Source organism: Capricornis sumatraensis, chromosome X, assembly GCF_032405125.1.
Source record: "Capricornis sumatraensis isolate serow.1 chromosome X, serow.2, whole genome shotgun sequence".
Taxonomy (NCBI): Eukaryota; Metazoa; Chordata; class Mammalia; order Artiodactyla; family Bovidae; genus Capricornis; species Capricornis sumatraensis.
This window is the reverse complement of record NC_091092.1, coordinates 86,208,413-86,230,438: the sequence shown is the minus strand read 5'-3', so window position 1 is coordinate 86,230,438 and position 22,026 is coordinate 86,208,413. Positions and strand designations below refer to the sequence as shown.

The 22,026-nt window shown below is 45.2% G+C and overlaps 1 protein-coding gene and 1 pseudogene across 1 annotated transcript; one reads left to right on the top strand and one right to left on the bottom strand.

The window, feature by feature from the left end:
- Nucleotides 1-7,215: 7,215 nt before the first annotated feature.
- Nucleotides 7,216-14,465, top strand: GPKOW (G-patch domain and KOW motifs). The gene is made up of 11 exons (XM_068962646.1): nt 7,216-7,434; nt 8,343-8,497; nt 8,597-8,721; nt 10,603-10,712; nt 11,515-11,728; nt 12,132-12,261; nt 12,829-12,955; nt 13,158-13,281; nt 13,370-13,439; nt 13,976-14,061; nt 14,154-14,465. Exons 1-11 carry the CDS (start codon nt 7,274-7,276, stop codon nt 14,286-14,288), a joined length of 1,437 nt encoding a protein of 478 aa, XP_068818747.1. The 5' UTR covers nt 7,216-7,273; the 3' UTR covers nt 14,289-14,465.
- Nucleotides 14,466-18,372: 3,907 nt separating this feature from the next.
- Nucleotides 18,373-21,326, bottom strand: LOC138071797 (large ribosomal subunit protein eL36 pseudogene; annotated as a pseudogene).
- Nucleotides 21,327-22,026: the final 700 nt, after the last annotated feature.

The following is a 22,026-nucleotide window of genomic DNA, read 5'->3' as shown; positions in this document are numbered from 1 at the left end:
CCGAGTCAGCTGGGAAGCCTTGTAACTTTATTTCTTTACTGATATCCCCTATTTGATGAGATATTGTTTTCATACTTTCCCTTACATCTTTATACATGATTTCTTACTTCTTTCAGCAAATTTAATAGCTGATTTTGAAACTGCACATGTCAGATTTGGACTCAAACCCAGCTGAGACCCAGACTGGGCCTTAAACCCATTGCCTTCTCATTGAAATCACACACCTGGTCTCAGGACTTAATGGAGTTCAGGTTCTTTATGTCTCATCACAGAAAGAATTGAGTGAGAGACAAAGTGATAGGTAAAAAGTGGGTGTATTTAGAGATATACATTCCATAGACAGAATGGAGTCCATCTCAAAAGGCAAGAGTGGCCTTGGGAGAAACACACTCCACAGACAGAGTGTGGACCATCTCAGAAGGTGAGAGGCCCTGAAATAAGGTGTGGTTAGTTTTCATGGGCTGAGTATTTCATAGACAAATGACTGGGAGGATTATTCCAACTATTTTGGAGAAGGGGCAAGGATTTCCAGGATTTGGGCCACAACCCACTTTTTGCTTTTTTATGGTTGGTCTGAGAACTGTCATGGTGCCTGTAGGTGTGCCATTTAGCATGCTAATATATTAAAATGAGCATATAATGAGGCTCAAAGTCTACTGGAAGTCAAATCTTCTGCCATCTTGGACCTAGTTGGTTCTAGTCATTTTATGTCATATCCTCAACTGGTATGTAATTCTTTTAAAGGTCGTGCCCTGCCCTCTTCCCTCCTGTTTCACTTTGAAGTTTATCTGCTAGGTCTAACATTTGAGTCCTCTAATAGTTTCTGTTTCCTGATGTTCCTGCCACTTTTCTTGTTTCTTTGCATGTTTCATAATTTTCTGTTGAAAACTAAACATTTTGTATAATATATCATAACAACTCTATATATAGAGCTATCCATTTTTGTTATAATTTCCTTGTTTACTGTTTAGTGGCTTGACTGGACTAATTTAGCTAAATCTGTTTCCACCTTATAAACTTCTTCAAAGGGTTCAGCTTTGGGCATGAACATAGTCCCTTTCATGGATCACAGCTTTGTCATGGTGAAGGGGCTTATGTAACTCAGTGAAGCTAGGAGCCATGCAGGGCCACCCAAGACAGATGGGTCATAGGGAGGAGTTCTGACAAACCCTGGTCCACTGGAGAAGGAAATGGCAACCCACTCCAGTGTTCTTGCCTGGAGAACCCCACGGACAGTATGAAAAGGGAAAAAGATATGACACCAGAAGATAATGCCCCTAGGTCAGAAAGTGTCCAATATGCTACTGGGGAAGAGTGAAGAGCAATTACTAATAGCTCTAGTAAGAATGAAGTGGCTGGACCAAGGTGGGAATGATGCTCAGCTGTGGATGTGTCTGGTAGTGAAGGTAAAAGTTGATAATAAGATCAATATTGCATAAGAACCTGGAATGTTAGGTCCAAGTGTTAGTTGCTCAGTTGTGTCTGACTCTTTGTGACCCCATGGGGTATAGACCACCAGGCTACATTCCTGAGTCTTAGTCACATAAAATGTTTTTGTTTTTTTGTCTTTAAGCCCAGAGCTGATGATTACACAACAAGACAACTCAGCTTAAACTCCGTACTAAGGTACTAAGGATTATATCGGCTTCCCTTGTGGCTCATTGTTTACCACAACAACATGTGGTAGAGAATCTACCTGCAATGCAAGAGACCTGGGTTTGATCCCTGGGTTGGGAAGATCCGCTGGAGAAGGGAAAGGCTACCCACTCCAGTATTCTGGCCTGGAGAATTCCATGGACTGTACAATCCAGGGGTCACAAAGAGTCTGACAAGACTGAGTGATTTCACTTTCACTTTCAAGGATTAGATAACAATGTATCCTGCTTGAGGATAGTTTCTCCTTGAAAACCTTCTGACTAACCCTGTTATCTTAAAATGTACATTATGATAGTGGGTCTGGTAAGATCTTTCTATTGTTAGTTCTAATCCTGTCATCTTAAAATGTAAATTGTGGGAGTGGGTCTAGGAAGATTTTTATAATCTTGAGATATTCTTTTGATTTATTGTAATAGCCAATTTAAAAAGTATATAGCTCCCTAGCTAAGACTAGCAAGTGGGGCACTCTCCACCCCTTTCTGATGTCTATGTCAGAAGCTTTCTCTGTCCCTTTTCATTGTAACAAAACTTCTGCCACACAAGAGCCCTGAGTGGTAAAGCCTGGTCTCTGGTCCCAAATCTAAATCTTTTTCTTTAGAGATCACGAATCTGACATCGTTCACCGTAAGCTATCAATACTATACCTAACTTAACTGCCACTGAAGTTTTACAATACTCTGGGGCATAACTTGTTCTAATTAGCCAATTAAAATCTTATTCCATTAAAGTCAGGCCCCTTATTCAACTAAAATATTGGGTAGTCTTTTTAATCTTTTTTTTTAAGTGTAGTTGGTTTACAATGTTTAAGGTGTAAGCATGATGTAGTCTTTGAGAACAGCTTTTTTTTTTTTCCTTGAGAGGAGTCTTTGTAGCTTGCTCTGCCCCTAGAAGGACTCTTGTCAGCCGTTTCTCCCTGTTTTGCCTGTTGCTATCTTAATGGCTTCTAAAGCTCTTGTTCTTCAACTTCTTGACTTTCTGTTTCAAATAAAGTCAGTCCTCTAAGGGAAAGCTGTTAAACTCTCTGTTCTTTATATTCTCCCTCAAGAGTTGCTATATGCCCTTATGCAATTCCCAAAGACTTTATGGAGTTGGTTAAACTCAACATAGCTCATTATTAGAGAAATGCAAATCAAAACTACAATGAGGTATTACCTCACACCAATCAGAATGGCCATCATAAAAAAAAAAAAAAACTACAAACAATAAATCTTGGGCAGGATGTGGAAAAGGAAAACCCACTGCACGGTTTGTGGGAATGTAAATTGATATAGCCACTATGGAGAACAGTATGGAGATTCCTTAACGAACTAGGAATAACACTACCATGCGTGTGCTTAGTCACTCAGTCGTGTCCGACTCTTTGTGACCCCATGGACTGTAGCCCACCAGGCTCCTCTGTCCATGGGGATTCTCCAGGCAAGAATACTGGAGTGGGTTGCCATACCCTTCTCCAGGGGATCTTCTTGACCTGGGAGTCAAACTGGGGTCTCCTGCATTGCAGGCGGATTCTTTACCAGTTGAGCTACCAGGAAAGCCCAATCCCACTACTGGGCATATACCCTGAGAAAACCATAATTCAGAAAAATACATGTACCCCAATGTTCATAGCACCACTGTTTTCATATTTACAATAGCCAGAACATGGAAGCAACCTAGATGTCCATCAACAGATGAATGGATAAAGATATAGTACATACATATAATGGAATACTACTCAGCCATAAAAAGAAATGAATTTGAGTCACTTGTAGTGAGCTGGATAAACCTAGAGTCTGTCATACAGAGTGAAGTAAGTCAGAAAGACAAAAACAAGCATCATATACTACTGCATTTATATGGAATCTAGAAAAATAGTACTGATGAACCTATTTACCAAGAAGTCATGGAGACACAGACAGAGAGAACAGACTTGTGGACACAGCAAGGGAAGAGAGGGTGGTACGAATTGAGAAAGTAGCATTGGTTTATATACACTATCATGTGTAAATTAGAGAGCTTGTGGGAAGCTGCTATATAACAGGGAGCCCAGCCTGATGCTGTGTGACCACCTAAAGGGGTGGAATGTGGGCCAGTAACTGAAACTCAAAGGGAGGGGAGATATATATAATTATGACTGATTTGCGTTGATGTATGGCAGAGACCACCACAACATTGTAAAGCATTTATCTTCTAATAAAAAATAAAAGAATAAAAAGAAGTAAAACAAAAAAAAATTTCACTAGTGTTGGTTGCTTTGTTGAGGATAAGGCCCACCAAGCTCCTAGTACTACTATTCTGAATTCTCTATTTTAAAAAAATAGTGAAATAGAGAACATACATACTACATACACAAACAGTTTGACAAACTGTAAAATCAATACCTGTGTGACTCTCACTAGGTTAAATAACATTATTAATTTTCTAGAAATTCCTACATACTCCTCAAATTGCTTTTTCCATTTAACACAATACTGTAACTATTGTTCCTTGTCAAACCACGAAGAATTTTTAAACCATTTTAGTCAGGGTATAATGTAGATTCACTTATTAGCATACAGAATATCCTGCTCCAATTTTCCATTCTTTCCTTCAGATCTATTCTTAGAAATGTAGTCACTGAGTCAGGGAAGGCATGTTTATTATTATACTGCCCTGCATAAATGTCGAATCAATTTGTGCCCTTATTAACAATGTATGAACGTGCCCGTTTTCTTCTATCTTTAGTAGCTCTAGGATTCATCCATAGTACTTACTATTTTGTGATCTTGGCCAACTCAGCCTCTCTGGGCTGCAGTTCTCTTACCTGTAAAATGGATTTTTAAACTAGTTCCTACCTCACAGAATCCTTGGGAGACTAAGTGAGTGCTTAGATGGGCAATTGGCATAGAGAACCCACAGTAGAAGTGTTTGTCTTTTTAATTTTACCAGTGAGTTAAGAGAAGAACAGCACTTTATTATTTATTTGTTTGCATTGCTTTGAGTGTTTATTTATTTATTTGGCTGTGCCAGATCTTAGTTGCAGCATGTGGGATCTTTAGCTACAAGACCAGGGATTGAACCTGGGTCCCTCATATTGGGAGCCCAGAGTCTTAGCCACTGGACCACCAGGGAAGTCTCTGCTTTGAGTATTAGTGAGGCTGAGAATCTTTACATGTGCTTCAACTCTTTGTATTTCTCATTTCGTGAACCATCTAATTCTGTCTGCTCCCACTTTTTAGTTGGGAATTGCTTTCCTTTTATAGTTATTGAACTACAGGAGTGCTTTGTGTATTGAGCACGTTGTCTCTATACCTTTGATATACATTATTTTTCTAAAATACAAATTTTGTCATGCCACATAACCTTCGCATGGCACCCTTATCACATGCAGCAGAAAGTCTTTGAGGATTTGAGTCAGTTGTAGTGAGGTGGCCAAACTCCAGCCCATCACTCCAGCTTCATTTCCTGCCATCTTTCAGAATGCTTTCTGAATCTTCATCCCATCTTAGAAGTGGTATCATGTAAACCTATCCCCTCTGTCTTCTCAGCCACCCCTTCCCACAGTCCTTTATGTTTGCAGTCATAACCACGCTTGGAACCATGGATTGTCCCATTATCCCATAAGAGTACCTGGAGGGAAGAGTATATAATAGGGTAGGTGCTCAATTCATGTTATTCAATGAACAAAAGAATAAATGGTTGAATGTGCAAAAGTTTCCTATAGTCTTCTTACACTGCATGGTAAGCAAGTACTTTTCTTAATGCTTGCAAATAGAAAAAAATTCCTGATTTTGTTTTCAGAATAAAGGAAAAACAGAAAAATAGTGTCTTTTCTCCCACTATATTTTCACCGTGAAGACTAGGGTAGCTTGGCATGATCTCTGTGGCACATGTCAAGAGTTAGTCACAAATCAAGTGTGAACCAACTGAGACGGTAAGATTCTCAGGGACCTCTGGCCCTAGCCTGTGTAAGCCTGTATTGTGCACACTATCTCAGGTGGCTGCTTCAGGAAGTGGGTATCACTTCGGCCATGGACAGTTAGCCTCCCAGGCAATGTTCACATCATTAATAATAAAATAGAATGTTGTTGGGACTTCCCTGGGGGTCCAATGGCTAAGACTCCTTGCTCCCAATGCAGAGGGCCTGGGTTCCATCCCTGATCAGGGGACTGGATCCCATATACCATAACTTAAAAAAAGATTTTGTTGTTGTTGTTGTATATTTTGAAAACCACAATGGCTTCTCTCTTGAGATTTCAGGGCCCATCCCAGGATGCCTAGGGCTTATAAGCCTGAAAGCATAGCCACAAAATTTATTGAATATTGGGCTACCTATTTTCAAGAGCTTCCTATAACCCACTAAATCATTATTTACTTTCTGAACACTGTGACTATGTCCTCATTTCATTTAATTATAGCTTCACATTTAAAAGCTCTGTATTGGTTCCATCCAAACCATGTGCTCTAATTCATTTAGCCCATCCCCTTTTGTTGTTCATTTTAGTGGTCTTCAAGCTTTGCTACAATAAATAAGATATAAAATACTTTTTAACATCTTAGATGGTTTCCTTGGGATGAATTTTTAGATTTGTAGTTTTCTTTCTTATGACTATTTAAGTATCGGTCTTCTACTTTACAAACTCTAAGGTCCTACTCAGAGGACTGTCTCATTAATCTTCTGAGGCCTTAGGAGGTGGCTCTCACAACATTTAAAGTTGGTAGGAACATTTTTTTAATCCGTTTTGAGTGTCACTGTTTCCCACTAGACTTGGAGTCTCAAGAGAGGAAGCCAGACTATCTTATTAATACTGCTGGCCTTTGAACGATGTAGGGATTAGGGGCAACAATGCAGGGCAGTCTAAAATCTTCCAGATTCTGCATCTTCGGATTCAACCAACCTTGCATCCAACCGACCTCACATCATGTAGTAATGTAGTAGGTTATTTAGTGAAAGATCCACGTATAAATGGACCCTCACAGTTCGAACCCATGTAATCCAAAGGTCATCTGTATTTGAATCTAGTTTGTCCACTATTACATCTATCATCTTGAAGGCACCACTTACATGTCTATTATTTATTATTGTACACAATTGGCACTCACAGATTTTTTTCTTAATTATTTACTTTACCTACTTTCCCACACCAGTAGGGCAAAGCAGGCGATTAATAATGCCCACACATAAGAATGAATACTTAGCAAGAACGAACCCATGTTCTATCACGCCTACCTTCCCCAAGAACCCACCTGCCAACGCAGGAGATGTAAGAGACGTGGGTTCCATCCCTGGGTCAGGAAGATCCCTTGGAGGAGGGAATGGCAACTCATGCCAGTATTCTTGCCTGGAGAATCCCACGGACAGAGGAATCTGGCCTATGGGCTATGGTCCATAGGGTCGCAGAATCGGACACGACTGAAGCGACTTAGCACGCATACAGCTTCCCTAAGAACTACATTTCCCTCTATGCTTGGCGTCACGCGCTCCTGTGAAGTAAAAAGAACGGCAGTTACTTCCTACGGTCCCTATCCGCCTTTGCCGGCCAGTGCCGTAATGCTTCATGGGAAGGGTAGTTCTACCGGTCGTGCTCAAGGCCCCGGCAAAGTGAGCGTAAACTAAGCTTCCCAGAGAGCAGCACGACGGCCTGGGAAGAGGGGCAAGATGGCGGACGCCGGAGATGGTGTTTTGCAGCCGACGGGATCCTCCACTGCCCCGATTTCCTTCAGCTTCAATCGCACGTCCGCCCGAAGATGGCTAGCGGGAGACACGGCTCCGGAGGAGAAGGATTTCTTGAAGACCGTGGAAGGCAGGGAGCTGCAGAGGTGAAGTGCTGGGTCTTTCATCCCTTGGAAACCGGTGCGGTGGGTGCCTGCGGGAGGGTGGAATCAGTTCATGTCTTGGTGACAGTGGCCTGGGAAGTCTGAAGGACAGCCGGAGAAAATCTGTGAAGGAGAAAAGTCGGGAATCAGTAAGAGAGGTAGGGAGATTGGATCTGTTGGCCAGAGGGATTGAGAGGAGAGGATGTATTCCTGAGAGAGGGTGTGTTTAGGAGTCGAGGGGCCCTGCGGAGCGTGTGTTTGTGTTCTGAAAAAAGAAAAGGAATGAGAATGACAGGACTCCTAGTAGCCCAGGTGAAGCGGTGAGGCTTCTTCGATATGGGGACCGGAATTGAGCGCCAGATTCAGGTTGGGGGGAGGCCATCATCAGCTTAATTCGGAATGGACAGTTTGAGGGAGGTGCTTCCAGAAGAGAATCAACCACCCAGGAGGCTGGTATGGAGCCTGGAACTGGGGGGAGAGTCTGGGCTGAAGATGGTGATTTCTAGGTCCTTGTGGAAGCCACAGAAGTGGGTCTTGGGATGAACAGAAGGTTCAGAACTGAGGACTGATTCCACGAAGGCACTGACATTTAAGAGGTGGGGAGAGAGGGTTCTCTGGTGGTCCAGTGGTTAGGACTCCGTGTTTTCATTGCAGGGGGCCCAGGTTTGACCCCTGGTCAGGGAACTACTATCTCGCAAGTCACCAGGTGCAGCCAAAAAAAAAAAAAAAAGTTTGTGGTGGGGGAGAGAATCCAAAGAAAGCACCACTAGGGTATAACACGAGAACAGAGGGTGTGATCTATGGGGCTGGGGGTGAGTGTGGCTCTTGTGTTTCTTCTGAGTGAAGGGTTGTGGCTCAGGACTCACTGCTTGTGCTACTCTCCCAATTTCACTCCTCTGTGTCCACATCAGTGTGAAGCCCTCAGAAGCCCCCAAGGAACTTGTCATCCCTTTGATCCAGAATGGCCATCGAAGGCAGCCACCGACCCAGGCCCCTGGGCCATCCATACATACTGAGGTCTTGATGGATGGGATGCTGTCCCAGGCTGTGAAGGAGCTCATTGAGGGTGGGTAATCCCTCCTTTGCCTTGCCCTAGTGAAGGAAGAACGGGAGGAAAATGGAAGGAGAGGGTGGGACCTCATTGCTCCCTACCATTCTTCTTCAGAATCCAGGAAGTCTCTGGAGGAGAGAGAGAATGTGGGTGTTGACCCCACACTCACTATCCCCATGATCCAGAAAGGATGCATCCCCAATGGAGAAGGGACAGACAGCGAACCCCAGGCTGAGACAGTGAGCTGGCCCCTCACCTCCCCACTTCCCCAGTCTCTCATTGTCCTGTCTGCCAGGCTTGTCTCCCTGCACCAGCAGGAAAAGTCTGTGTGTATACTACAGGTCTGCCACCTCTCCCTTCCTTCTGTCCTTTTTGGAAGCATTGACAAATGAATCCAAATACTGAGGTGTGAAAAGGTTTGGACTCTGGGATTATCCGAAGGAGGTGAGGAGCAAAGGGAACAGGAAATGTAAAGATCCTAAGGGTAGACTCTGCTTGGAGCATTTGAGGAACACCAGGGAGACCAGTGTAGCTGGAGTGGAATGAGTGAGAGGGAAGGGTAGCAGATGAGGTCACAAGTGGGCCATCGTGAGGACTTGGGCTTTTGCTCTGAGTGGGATGAGAGGAATGAGAGGGCTCTGAGCAGAGAAGGGACAATACTTATGACTTGACAGGCTCTCTCTGGCTGCTGTGAGCAGAACAGACTAGTAAGCAAAGGTGGAGGCAAGGAGAGCAGCAGTCCATGCTAGAGGTGATGGTGACCCAGACCAGAGTGGTAAGACTGAGGCCAGGAGGATAGATAGGGTTTAGTGAGAGAAGGAAGAGGAGGTTGAGTGCTCCTAATGGCAGCAACCACCCAGACAATGGCATAGTGACAGGAAATCAGCATGGTATGTGTCCATCAGTGACACCTTGATGTGTCTAGAGTGAATATAAAGAATTAAGGGAGTGATGATTCTGATAACAGGAGAGATGAGGGGTGTGTCCACAGAAGTAACCAAGTCTGCCTTTCATACTCATGGACCCTACTTTCCACCTCTTCCTTCACAATTTTTTGGCAATGCTTATTTGGGTTCTAGTTCTCCTATAGCCCCAAAGCAGAGAGACTCTTTCAACTGAACCATTCTCCTCAGTCTTCAGACAACCTCTGGGTTTCTTTCATCTTAAAAAAGACCTTCACTTCACTCTCCATCCTGTTCCAGTTTTGGCCTCCTTTCCCTGATTTTCCCTCCTTTCAGAGCCTTCCACATCTCAGTCCATCACAGATCCATCCATCATTCCTCTCACTCAGCCTAAAAACCTTAGAGTCATCCTTGAATCCCTTCATTTCATACTCTATATACTGTCAGCAAAATCCCGTCATCTCTCTTTTCCACATATATCCAGAATCTGACCACTTCCCTCCATTACCACTACCACTCCTCTGGTCTGAGCCACCAGCATTTCTCATTTGGACTATTTCAGTAACTTTTTCACTGGTCCCGTTGCAGCTGCCATCCTGTCATGGCTTCTGGCCAGCTCTCCTGATTAATCTCTTACCACCCCTCTTTGCCTCCGCATCTGTTTCAATCACATTGGCTTTCATGATGCTCTTCACACACAACAGATCTTGTCCTGCCTTGGGGCCTTTGCTTTTACTGTCCTCTCTGGAGCACTCTTCCTGTATCTTCAGGGTTCCCTCTGTCATCTCCTTCGGTCTCTACTCAAATATCAACTTGGTGACACTCCCTTCTCCATCCCTCTGCATCCCCTTAACCTGCCTTATTTTCCTTCATCTGACTTATCCCTACCTGACATATCATGTTTTAGGCATTTCATTTATTCTGTCTCCACAACTAGAATGTAAGCCACACAAGGGCAGGAGTTTCTGTCTGTTTTGTTCACTGCTTTATCCTCGGCACCTGGAACAGTAGCTGGCACAGAATAGATGCTTTATAAATATTTGTCCAAGGACTGAACATGGAGGAATAAAGTGAGGGATGATGAGAGGAAAGAAAAACTCACCCTTGAGCTCACTGGAAAAGAAGCCTCAAGTGTCACTCAGTGGGTGATAGCAAGTACACTTCAGTGGGCCCATGGTAAGCCAAGCCTGACCATCCTTCCTCTGCCTAAACCCATAGGTGCCGGAGGAGGCTGATTACGAGGCAGTCCCTGTAGAGGCCTACGGGCTGGCTATGCTGCGGGGCATGGGCTGGAAACCTGGCAAGGGCATCGGCCGGACCTTCAGTCAGTGAGTTTCTCGGGTAGGGACAGGGGACAGCAGACAGGCCAGGGGACAACTGATGGGCCAGGGAACAGACCCCCCATGGTTACCGCCCACCCAGAACCATCCAGGCAGGGAGAGGGCACGTTACCACCCTAAGTATTTCAATAGTCACTTCCACTGCTGTTATAAACTCCTGTTTGCCCATTGAAACTCCATTAAGAGATCCTGTTTATGTAAACATTGCCTCCCTGGGCATCAGCTTCCTCATCTGAAAAATGGGGATAATAACAGTACTGACCTCGCTGTTTTCAAAGTTAAGTGAAATGATACACATAAAGCCCTTATAGTAGCCCTTGGCCACAGATAAGCATAGGCTAAACCCTTGATATTGTCATGATCATACAGACCTGTAATCCCTTCTCTACCTTCCAAACTCTAAAGAATTCTGAAAACAAGACTTTTTTTTTCATGAAATATTTGGTAGCCAAATATGACCTGAATTGACAGTGAGCATTTTACAGTCTATCTTGTTTGGTGTGAATAGTTTCCCGTGTAGAAATATTGGTATATTTGGCTATTGGGACCTGTCTCAGAATCCACTCTAGATACCATGTCATAGATGGTATACTCAGCATGTTATTCGATTGAACCAAATGAAATTGCCATTTCTGTAGGTCATAAATAGTCCTAATATGAGATTGGGAAGGATGTTCTTGAACATGTTGATAGGATGGGAGTTAAGTAGTGGTTGGGGATAAGGGTGGGGAACAAGACATTGAAGACTGATGCATCCCCCCAACAAGTCCATATTCTGTGCTCCCTGCAGAGTAGTGAAGCCCTGTGTCAATTCACTGAGGCCCAAGGGGTTAGGACTGGGCGCCAACCTGACCGAGGTCCAGGCCCTGGCCCCTACCAACCCCTGCCGCCTGCCGAGGCCAGATGAGGAGCAAGAGAAGGATAAGGAAGACAAGCCTAAAGGACTGGTGCCTGGAGGAGCTGTGGTGGTTCTTTCTGGCCCCCACCGAGGCCTCTATGGGAAGGTAAGGAACCTTGATGTGCCTGGAGCCAAAAAACAGGCAGCAGGGAAGATTGATGTGAGGGTCAGAAGGAGGCAGAATTGGGTGTGGAGTATAAAGGCTGGAAGTCCTTGTCTTTTAGGGCTGCCAGACCCACTATCTTATTCCGTAACTAAGGACTACTTGCCAGGCCTTTCTGAGCCTCAGTTTTCAACTAAAAGGGAGAGAATGCCTTTTGCCACAAGTCCCTGAGGATTAGATACTTAAAATGTATCCAAGCCTCATAGTCTGCTGGGAGAGACGCATAGAGATAAGATGCTTATTAGAGATAAGGGTGGACAACTTGGTCCTAGGAACATGGGTCAAGTCCACTCAACCCCTGCCTCATTTCCCCCCGCCCCACCCACCCGCCCCACACACACTTTAGGTGGAAGGCCTTGATCCTGACAATGTTCGAGCCATGGTCCGTCTGGCTGTGGGGAGCCGCATGGTGACTGTTAGTGAGTATTGCCTGCGGCCTGTCTCCCAGGAGGAGTTTGACAAGAACTTGAATCTGAGTAAGTGAGCCTATTACTCATCTGGGGGAGTTGGAGCAGTGTTCCTGGGAGTGAGAGTTAGATCTGTAGAGGGATGGGACAGTGGTCTGCATGGCAAGGGTGACTTCTGGTCAGAATTAAGAGGTGAGAGTGAACATAGTGGTTTATGCAGTTTGACTGAAGAGAAGTTTCTCTAGTAACCCTGGGTCTTTAGCCTCTTTCTAGGGAGGAAGCAACAGGAATGGAAACCAGTTCCTACCCTTGGAAAGTTTGTGTCTCTCGGGTGGTGGACTGCTCCATTGCTAGCGATGGAGAACAGCTAGGACTAGGGCATGATGGGGAGGAAGGCATTCTAGGCATGGATGGGCCAGTTCGGCACATGGGAGTTGGGTCAAGCAAGGCCTCCTGAAGGAAGCCGAGACAGCTGAGAGGAAGCAGGCAGTGTTCTAATAGCTAAGGCAAAGGCTAGATGGTGAGCCGGGGTACTCTGGCAGATGAGAAGTGGCCTGAGGCTGAGGTGTGGCCTGGAAGGGAAGCGAGAGAGATACCAAGGCTGTTTCTGGGTTCCCTTCACACCCTATTGAACAGGTCAGGTGAGCAGAACTTCCCCTGGGGGACAGCGCAGAACAACCTCATCACGGAAGACCCTCCAGGATCAGGACAGCCACATATGCTGGGAGGACTCAGAGAGGAAGCGGAAACACCATCCAGACCGGTGGGACACTGAGCATCTCGGGTGTAGGGGTAGGGGCAGAACTGTGGGGAGGCTCCAGCAGAGAAGGCTTCCAGGGCAAGGCAGGTGCCTAGAAAGAACTAGGAATGGCATTATGGGTGGGTTTCAAAACATTGGCAAAGGTGGGGTGACTGGAACATGCCCCCCATAAAGAGCTATGCCTGGTGTTGACCCCTCTCCACAGACAGGATGGGCCTGCAGCCAAGAATGAGAAGGCAGCCCCCCGGAGTCAGCACTGGCTGCACAGGGATCTGCGAGTGCGGTTTGTGGACAAGCTGCACAAGGGCGGCCAGTATTACAACACCAAGGTGGGAACCCCACACCTGGGTCTGCTTCTTCCCCCGGGGAATGGGTCCCCTTAGCTAACATTCTCATATCTGCTGACCCTTTCCCCAGATGACAGTTGAAGACGTCCTGAGCCCGGACACCTGTGTGTGTCGGACAGATGAAGGCCAGGTCTTGGAAGGTGAGTCTGAGGGATGGTTGCTGGGTCTTCATCATCCCGGAGGCAGATGAGAAAACTATCTTGGGTCAAGAGCCTGACCCAGGCAGAGGCTGGGAGTTTGGGCAGAATTGGGTTTTTTTGTAAGGCCCAACACCCTCTGACATATCATTAGACACTTCTGTGATGGTGAATATCTGAGCCCCACTTGCCTCTTCTAAAAAATTATCATGAAGATAACCTATTTCTCCCTCTTGGGACTGGTACCTTGCAGGGATGTGTGTAAGCTCCCCATGTAGGGCAGGGCATACGATGTGCCCACAATAAATGGTGTCTGTTATCACCCCCCACTCATCATTGTTGTACATAAATGGTCCCTTTATTACAGCTATTGCCAGGAATGGCTCCTTAGGTTTCTTCCTCTGGGAAATGAATATGGGGGACCACCATCTGTCAACAGGTATAGAGTGGCTCCAGGGAATACAGGAGAGGCCCTTCTGACAGGACCCTGGCTGGGCTGGCATTTGCTGCAGGTCTCACTCCCCTTTCCTTGTCCACAGGCCTGAGGGAAGACATGCTGGAGACCCTGGTCCCCAAGGTCCCAGGCGACCAGGTGATGGTGGTGCTGGGGCAATGGGCTGGAAGGGTGAGTTGCAGACCTAGGAAACGGGGGCAGGGGCCCACGGGAACGTCTCTGATCTGGCTTGGCCTTGCTGACTTGACCCACCCCTGCTATAGGTGGGCCATCTGCTGGACCAGGACAGAGCACGGAGCCGGGCTCTGGTACAGCTGCAGAGAGAAGACAGGGTGGTGGAGCTGCACTATGATGCCATCTGCCAGTTTGTGGGCCTCTGGGACGTGGAGGAAGACTGACCTGTGGATACGCTCCCATCCCCCGGGCTGTTTCCAGTCCTGTACAATGTGAAAAGCCCGCCTTTGTGAAGGTGGGGGGAGGGGGTCATGGTTTGCCCTCCACTTGGCAGTGCAGCCCTGGGACAGGATGGGTCAGAAGGGAGGCTAGAAACAAACCCAGTTTATCAGAAGTTAGTATATAATAAAAAGTTCAAATCGTTGGTGAAACAAAGAAATCATAAATGGTGTGCTAAGCTGTGAGTGGAGATGGGAACCATTCCTGTTTTCAGCCCCACCTCCAAGCTTGGGCTGCCAGCCAAGTGGAAGGATCCATTTGCTCCTGAACACACTATCAGAATCCCAAAGCTATGAACCCTGTCCCTGAGCAGAGACTAGGGATTTGGGTATGCTGCATCTCTGGAGAACATCCTAAGGAAGAATCTTGCAGGCTCTGCTTTTACTTGTGATCCACAGAAGATGCCCACAGGTTATCTTGAGCCTATGACAGGATTCAGGCTGAAGGGAGGCTTCTCCCCACCAATGGGACGTGTTAGCACTACTTTCCAGAGGAGCTAGTTAATCTCGGGGCCCCTGTTTTAGTCCCAAAACTTTGAAGGTAAAAAAGTTTTGTCTATCTTGGGTAGAATTTCTCTGGTTTCTCTGAGTAACTAGATTCTCAAAAGATTATCTTTTTCCTACTAAAGGATTCCAGAGAATCCTTTTCCCTGTTTAATGTCCTAAGATAGAAAATCAACAGGGAAGAAAAAAAATCCACAAGGGAAGTCAGAGTTTAGGCACAACTGTTTGTAAATCATCCTCAGTCATTAAATCATTGATATAATTAGTGGTGTTTGCATTAGATCTAGGCTTCTGGTATAAACTCCTGATGCTTCAGAACAGGGCACTGCTGTGGAGAATTTGAATACTTTCCCCTCAAGAAGAATAATACTGGTAAGCTGCTGTCTACACCAAGCAGAAGCAGATTATTGTTCTGAGCCAAAACGAGCAGGTATAGAAAGACAATGAGTTGGCCATGGGCCCAGTAAGCCAAGGGATTAGAAAACCTTCTAGTATTGTCACCCCAGTATGAGGGACACTTGCACAGACTGGCTTAATTTTTTTTTAATCATCCCTAACTAATTCCAGAACTCATCTGTTTTCAAGATTAGCCAAACAGGGTTATTAAGGCAGATACCAGAGAATAACCCCACCCTCAACCCCTCCAGTTCTTGCATCATCACTGTGATTGTATACAGTGCCCTGGAATTACAGGCTGACTTGTATTTTTAATCTTGGAAAGGGTTGGGAGTTCTGTGCTTAGTCGCTCAGTTGTGACTGACTCTGCCACCCCATGGACTAGCCCACCAGGCTTCTCTGTCCATGGGGATTCTCCAGGCAAGAATACTGAAGTGGGTTGCCATGTCCTCCTCCAGGGGATCCTCCCAACCCAGGGATTACAGGCGAATTCTGCCATCTGAGCCACTAGGGAAGCCCCCATCCAGAAATCAGTTTCCTATGTTGTTAAATGCTTCACCCAGTCTAGAAGGTTTCCTCTTTTCTCCAAATCATAGTAAATCTGTCTTGGTAATGCCCTGGAGAACATAAAGCTCCCCAGGGAATGGCCCTGGTGCTGTATCTGCCCTGTAAAGATACATGACCTGGCAGTTTCAGACAATTCCTCCATCTCCTCTGTGCTCCTTGACCCTTAAAATAGATCTTTTATCAGATCCAGTTTCCTGGAGTTAATGTTTCTCCTGAGCCCACCTTTGGAAATGGGGCCTGAGGTTCTTGAATACAACCCTGTGTTCAGAAGGCCTAGCCCCTGGCAGATGGCCTGGTGCCACTGGGCAGATCACTGGGGCTTTTCATGCTTCTCCAAGAGGATCCCTCCTGATCCCTCAGTATGAGGACAGGCCTCCTTACATTCCAGGAAGCACAGACAGTACAAGGAAGCCCTCCCAACCTGCCCCTTGTTCACTGTGCACAAACACCTTCGGAGTCTACATGGTGTTCTCAGCTGCTGCACGTGCTGCCAGTGTTGCCTCCTTGGCAGCGGTTACTGCAGCAACAGCTTCCATGAGCTCATGAATACTCCACAGACCACTCACAAGCAGGGGACCATGACCTGTACAATTTGTCCAGACTGGCTTTTTCCCCATCACAGGGTCTGAGCAAGATGTGGGTGAAAAAGCATCTGCCTCTTTTGCCAAATCTCCAGAGTTTTCCTTGCAGGGTGCTACCCTGTTAGGAAGCTGTCCAGACACTGAGCCAGCCTTTGTGACAGGCTCTGGAAGAAGCTTCTCTGCCTTTCTGAGAGAAGTCAGTTATTTGGGTGACTGGGACTGCTGCCTGGGGCTGAGCTTGAGGGAAGATATATACAGGTAGGGTCCTCTTTTCTGACATGGCTTCCTCAGCTCCTCAGCCTCTACTCCCACAATGGGGCCTCTTAACTTCCCTGTTTGTCGCATCCAGCAGAGAGAGTAAGTAACAACTTGAAAAACTACTTCCTTACCAAGGAAGTAGTTGGTATTGCTACTTCCTATTGCTCCAATTGCTATTGCTATTGCTCCAGTTCATTCAATGGGCATCTATAAGTTATGACCAACCTAGACAGCATATTAAAAAGCAGAGACATTACTTTGCCAACAAAGGTCCGTCTAGTTAAGGCTATGGTTTTTCCAGTGGTCATGTATGGATGTGAGAGTTGGACTGTGAAGAAAGCTGAGTACCGAAGAATTGATGGTTTTGAACTGTGGTGTTGGAGAAGACTCCTGAGAGTCCCTTGGACTACATGGAGATCCAACCAGTCCATCCTCGAGGAGATCAGTCCTGGGTGTTCATTGGAGGGACTGATGTTGAAACTGAAACTCCAATACTTTGGCCATCTGATGCGAAGAGCTGGCTCATTTGAGAAGACATTGATGCTGGGAAAGATTGAGGGCAGGAGGAGAAGGGGAAAACAGAGGATGAGATGGTTGGATGGCATCACCGACTCGATGGACATGGGTTTGGGTGGACTCCGGGAGTTGGTGATGGACAGGGAGGCCTGGCGTGCTGCGATTCATGGGGTCTCAAAGAGTTGGACACGACTGAGCGACTGAACTGAACTGATTGAACCCCTACTGTATGCCAGGTACTGTTCTGCATGCTAGGGATACATAAAAGGTACATCATTCATTCAACAAACATCAAGTCCCTATTCTATGCCAGGCTTGATACTAGTTACTGAAGATCATGAGCAAAACAAGACAGATCCTTGCCCTTGCGGAGCTGACATTCCAGTGGGGCTGAGAGGCAATAAGCATGAGAATTATCCAGTACGTTAAAGGTGTGAACAACCCTGGAAAGGGGTGCAGGGAGAAAGTACAGCAGGGTAAAGGGGATCCAGAGTGGGCAGTATTCATAGGATGATCAGGGAAGGTTTTATTATGAAGGTGGCATTTGAGCAAAGATATGAAGTGGTGCTAGTGGTAAAAGAATCCACCTGCCAATGCAGGAGACCCAGGTTGCTTTAATTTTTTTTTTATTGGCATATAGTTGCTTTACAATGTTGTTTTAGTCTGATGTACAGCAAAGTGAATCAGTTGCACGTATACATATATCCCACCCCCTTTTTTTTTGGATTTCCTTCCATTTTGGTCACCACAGAGTATTGAGTAGAGTTCCCTGTGCTGTACAGTAGGTTTGCATTAGTTATCTATTTTACACACAGTATTGTAAATATCTATTATTTATTTTACTCATAGTAGTGTAAATATGTCAATCCCAAGCTTCCAGTTCGTCCCACCCTCTTTCCCCCTTGTTATCCAAACATCATTTGTTCTCTACATCTGTGTTTCTATTTCTTCTTTGCAAATTATTCATCTATTCCATTTTTTCTAGCTTTAAGAATATAAAGATTAGAGATACACCACCCCTTTTGCCATATCCTATTAATAGACCTTTCAAAAAGCAGTTCTTATATCTTCTGGATACAGATACTTTACCAGATATATGCTTTGCAAGTATTTTTCTTGGCAGTCTGTGGCTTGTCTGTTTGTTCTCTTAACAATGTCTTTTTTTTTTTTTTTTCTGAAAAGGTTTATTGTGCACAGAGGGGACGGGCTCAGTTGTTCTTGGCTGCCACTTTCCTCATGGTGGCCAGGACATTGCTCAGCTCCTCTCTCTTCCTCTTGGCACGGATGTATGTCCTCACCCTTTTCTTGATGAACTTGCGGGCCTGCTTGTCCTTGAAGACTTTGAGCAGCTCCATGGCCTGCCGCTCATAAGGGGTGAAGCTGCACACCTCCCGGATCATGTCCCGCATGAACTTGGTGTGCTTGGTGAGGCGCCCGAGGAGGTGGCTGTGCCTCAGTTTGCTCATGTTCTTGGTCATCCTGTGGCCCTTGTTAAGGCCCATGGCCATGGGGAAGAGCAGAGCTACAGCCACCACTCTGCAGTGGCTGGTGAGGCAGAAAGTTAGCAGTGGCTTTTGAAAAGCAGAAATGTTCAATGTTGATGTAGTCAAATTTATCAGTTTGTTCTTTGTGGATTGTCCTTTTGATGTCTTATCTAAGAAATCTTCGCCTAATCCAAGATCACAAAGGTTTTCTAGAAGTTTTATAGTTTCAGATAATATATTTAGGTCTTTAATCCATTTTGAATTACTTTTTGCAGTACAAGAGACCCAGGTTTTATCCCTGAGTCAGGAAGATCCCCTGGAGAAGGGAATGGCCACCCAATCCAATATTCTTGCCTGGAAAATGCCTATGGACGGAGGAGCCTGGTGATCTCCACTCCATGGGGTCGCAAGGAGTCAGACACAACTGAGCAACTAACACATTGTATATAATAGGAGGTATGAATCCAGGCTGCTTCCTTTGGGTATGAATATCCAACTGTTCTAGCACCATTTGTTAAAAAGACCATCCTTCCTCCACTGCATGGCTTTGTGCGTTTTAAAAGAAATCGGTTATCCAGGACTTCACTGGTGGTCCAGTGGCTGATACTCCACACTCCCAATGCAGGAGTCCTGGGTTCGATCCACATGCCACAACTAAGGCCCAGTGCAGCCAAATAAATAATTTTTGAAAATCAGTTCTCCACATTCTTTTTTTTGGCTGTGTTATGCAGCATGTGGGATCTTAGTTGCCCTGCAATGGGAGCACCAAGTCTTAACCACTGAAGTGCCAGAGAAAGTACAGTTGATTTTCGTACATTGATCTTGTATCCTCCAATCATGCTAAAATAACAATTTTATTACCTTTTTTATAGATTCCATTGGGTTTTCTACTAGATAATCACGTTTCTGCAAATAAAGACAGGTTTATTTCTTTCCAATCCAGATGCCTTTTATTTCTTCTTGCTTTTATGCATTGACTAGAATCTTCAGTACAATGTAAAAGAACAGTAGTGAGAGTAGATATGTGTCTCATTCTGGGTTTTAAGGGGAAAGTAGTCAGTCTTATGCCATTAAGTACACCATTAGTTGTAGGGGGTTTTTTTCCCTCTCTCCAACATACTTGTCATTTATTAAACAAACATTTAGTGCCAAGCAGGTTCAATTCCTGCTAATCCTAAACCTGTTTGTAAACTCAGCAAAGTCCCAGCTTCCTGTCATTCTAGGAACTCTGGCCATATCTTGAACCAAGGGTTCCCATGAGGAGGTTAGGACAGTTCTCCAGGGGCAGAGTTTTATTACTTTGTGGTATCAGGTAAGCAGTGATTCTCAAAGTATGGACCCTAGACCAGCAGCAGCAGCATCACCTGTAAACAGGGCAGAAATACAAATTCTCCGGTCCTTTCTGGACCTAATGAATTTGACATTCTGTAGTTGGGAACCAGCACTCTGTTATAATGAACCCCCCAGGGGCTTATGGTACAAGCACCAGTTACAAACTACTCTTCAAAAGAAAACTGCAGGACTTCCCTTGTGGCACAGTGGATGAGAATCCACCCTGCGAATGCAGGGGACATGGGTTCCCTGGTCCAGGAAGATCCCACATGCCGCAGGCCCACCAAGCCTGTGTGCCACAACTACTGAGCCCCTGCTCTGGAACCTGTGAGTCGAAACTACTGAACCCACTTGCCTCACCTACTAAAGCCTGCATGCCCTAGGGCCCATGAACCACAAGTGCTGAGCCCATGTGCCCAGACCCTGTGCTCTGCAACAAGCGAAGCCATCTCAATGAGAAGCCCATGTACCACAACTAGAGAGTAGCCCCCTACTCTGCAGTTAGAGAAAGCCCACTAGCAACAATGAAGACCCAGTGCAAACAAAAATAAAAATAATTAATTTTGAAAAGCATTTAAAAGAAAATGGCAGACCCGTTTCAGTGTCAAACCTTGGGCAATGTCTCTAGGACAAAGGCCATAGTGACAACTAGACTCTCATTAATGCAAAATGGAGAAGGCTTCCAAAATAGATTAACCAATCCATATTTTTTTTTCTTGCAAAGAGCTTTATTTTTTAGATCTTAATTGTGATGAAAATACTCAACATAAGATCTCTGCTTTTAACAAATTTTAAGTATATAATACATTATTGTTGATTACAGGTACAATGTACAGCAAATCTCCAGAGCTTATTAATCTTACCTAACTGAAACTTTATGCCTGTTGATTATTAACTTCCCGTTTCCCCCCTCTACCCAGAACCTGTTAACCACCATTCTAGTCTTTAATTGTATGAATTTGATTATTTTATTTTTAATATTTGTTTATTTGGCTGTGTTGGGTCTTAGTTGTGGCACATGAGATCTTCATTGCATTATGCAGGATCTTTAGTTGCAGCACCCAGACTTCCTAGTTGTGGCACATGGGCTTCAGTAGTGCGATGCAGACTGTCTTGTGTCTCACAGGCTCTAGAGCTCATAGGCTTAGTGGCCCTGTGGCATGTGGGATCTTAGTTCCCTGACCAGGGATTAAACCCATGTCCTCTGCATTGCAAGGTGGATTCTTAACCACTGAACCACCAGGGAAGTCCCAAATCTATTTTACATACCTCATAAGTGGAATCAGGTAGTACTTGTCTTTCTGTGTCTGGCTTATTTCACTTAGCAAAATGTCCTTGAAGTCCATTAATGTTGTTGCATATGGCAGTGAAAGTGTTAGTCGTTCAGTCGTGTCCAACTCTTTTGTGACCTCATGGACTGTAGCCTACCAGGCTCCTCTGTCCATGGAATTTTCCAGCCAAGAATACTGGAGCAGGTTACTATTTTCTACTCCACGGGGTCTTGCTGACCCAGAGATCAAATCTCCATTCTCTGCGTCTCCTAGATTGGCAGGCAGATTCTTTACCACTGCGCCATGTGGGAAACTTGCTATCACTTACATGTGACTCTTACAAGTGAAATCTAAAATATGATACAGAGACTTCCCTGATGGCCTAGTGGTTCAAAATCTGCCTTCCACTGCAGGTGGATGCGGGTTCAATTTAACCTATGGGAACTAAGATCCCACATGCCCTGGGGGAATTAAGCCTGCAGATAAATAGAGAGGCCTGCATGCTGCAACAAAGACCCAGCACAGCCAAAAAATAAAATATGATACGACTGAACTTATTTCCAAAATAGCAACAGACTCACAGACATAGAAAACAAATTTATGGTTAACAAAGGGGAAAGGGGATGGAGGAGGGATAAATTATGAGTTTGGGATTAGCAGATATATATATACACACTTTTTTTTTTGGTTGACTGGGTCTTAATTGTGGCATGCAGGATTTTTAGTTGCAGTATGTGAACTCGTAGTTGTGGCATTTGGCACCAGGGATCAAACC

Coding starts and splice junctions, on each gene's coding strand:
- GPKOW (XM_068962646.1), top strand. CDS start 7,274: ATGGCGGACGCCGGAGATGGTGTTTTGCAGCCGACGGGATCCTCCACT. Junction 7,435..8,342: donor GAAGGCAGGGAGCTGCAGAG/GTGAAGTGCTGG, acceptor TGTCCACATCAG/TGTGAAGCCCTCAGAAGCCC. Junction 11,729..12,131: donor ACCGAGGCCTCTATGGGAAG/GTAAGGAACCTT, acceptor CACACACTTTAG/GTGGAAGGCCTTGATCCTGA.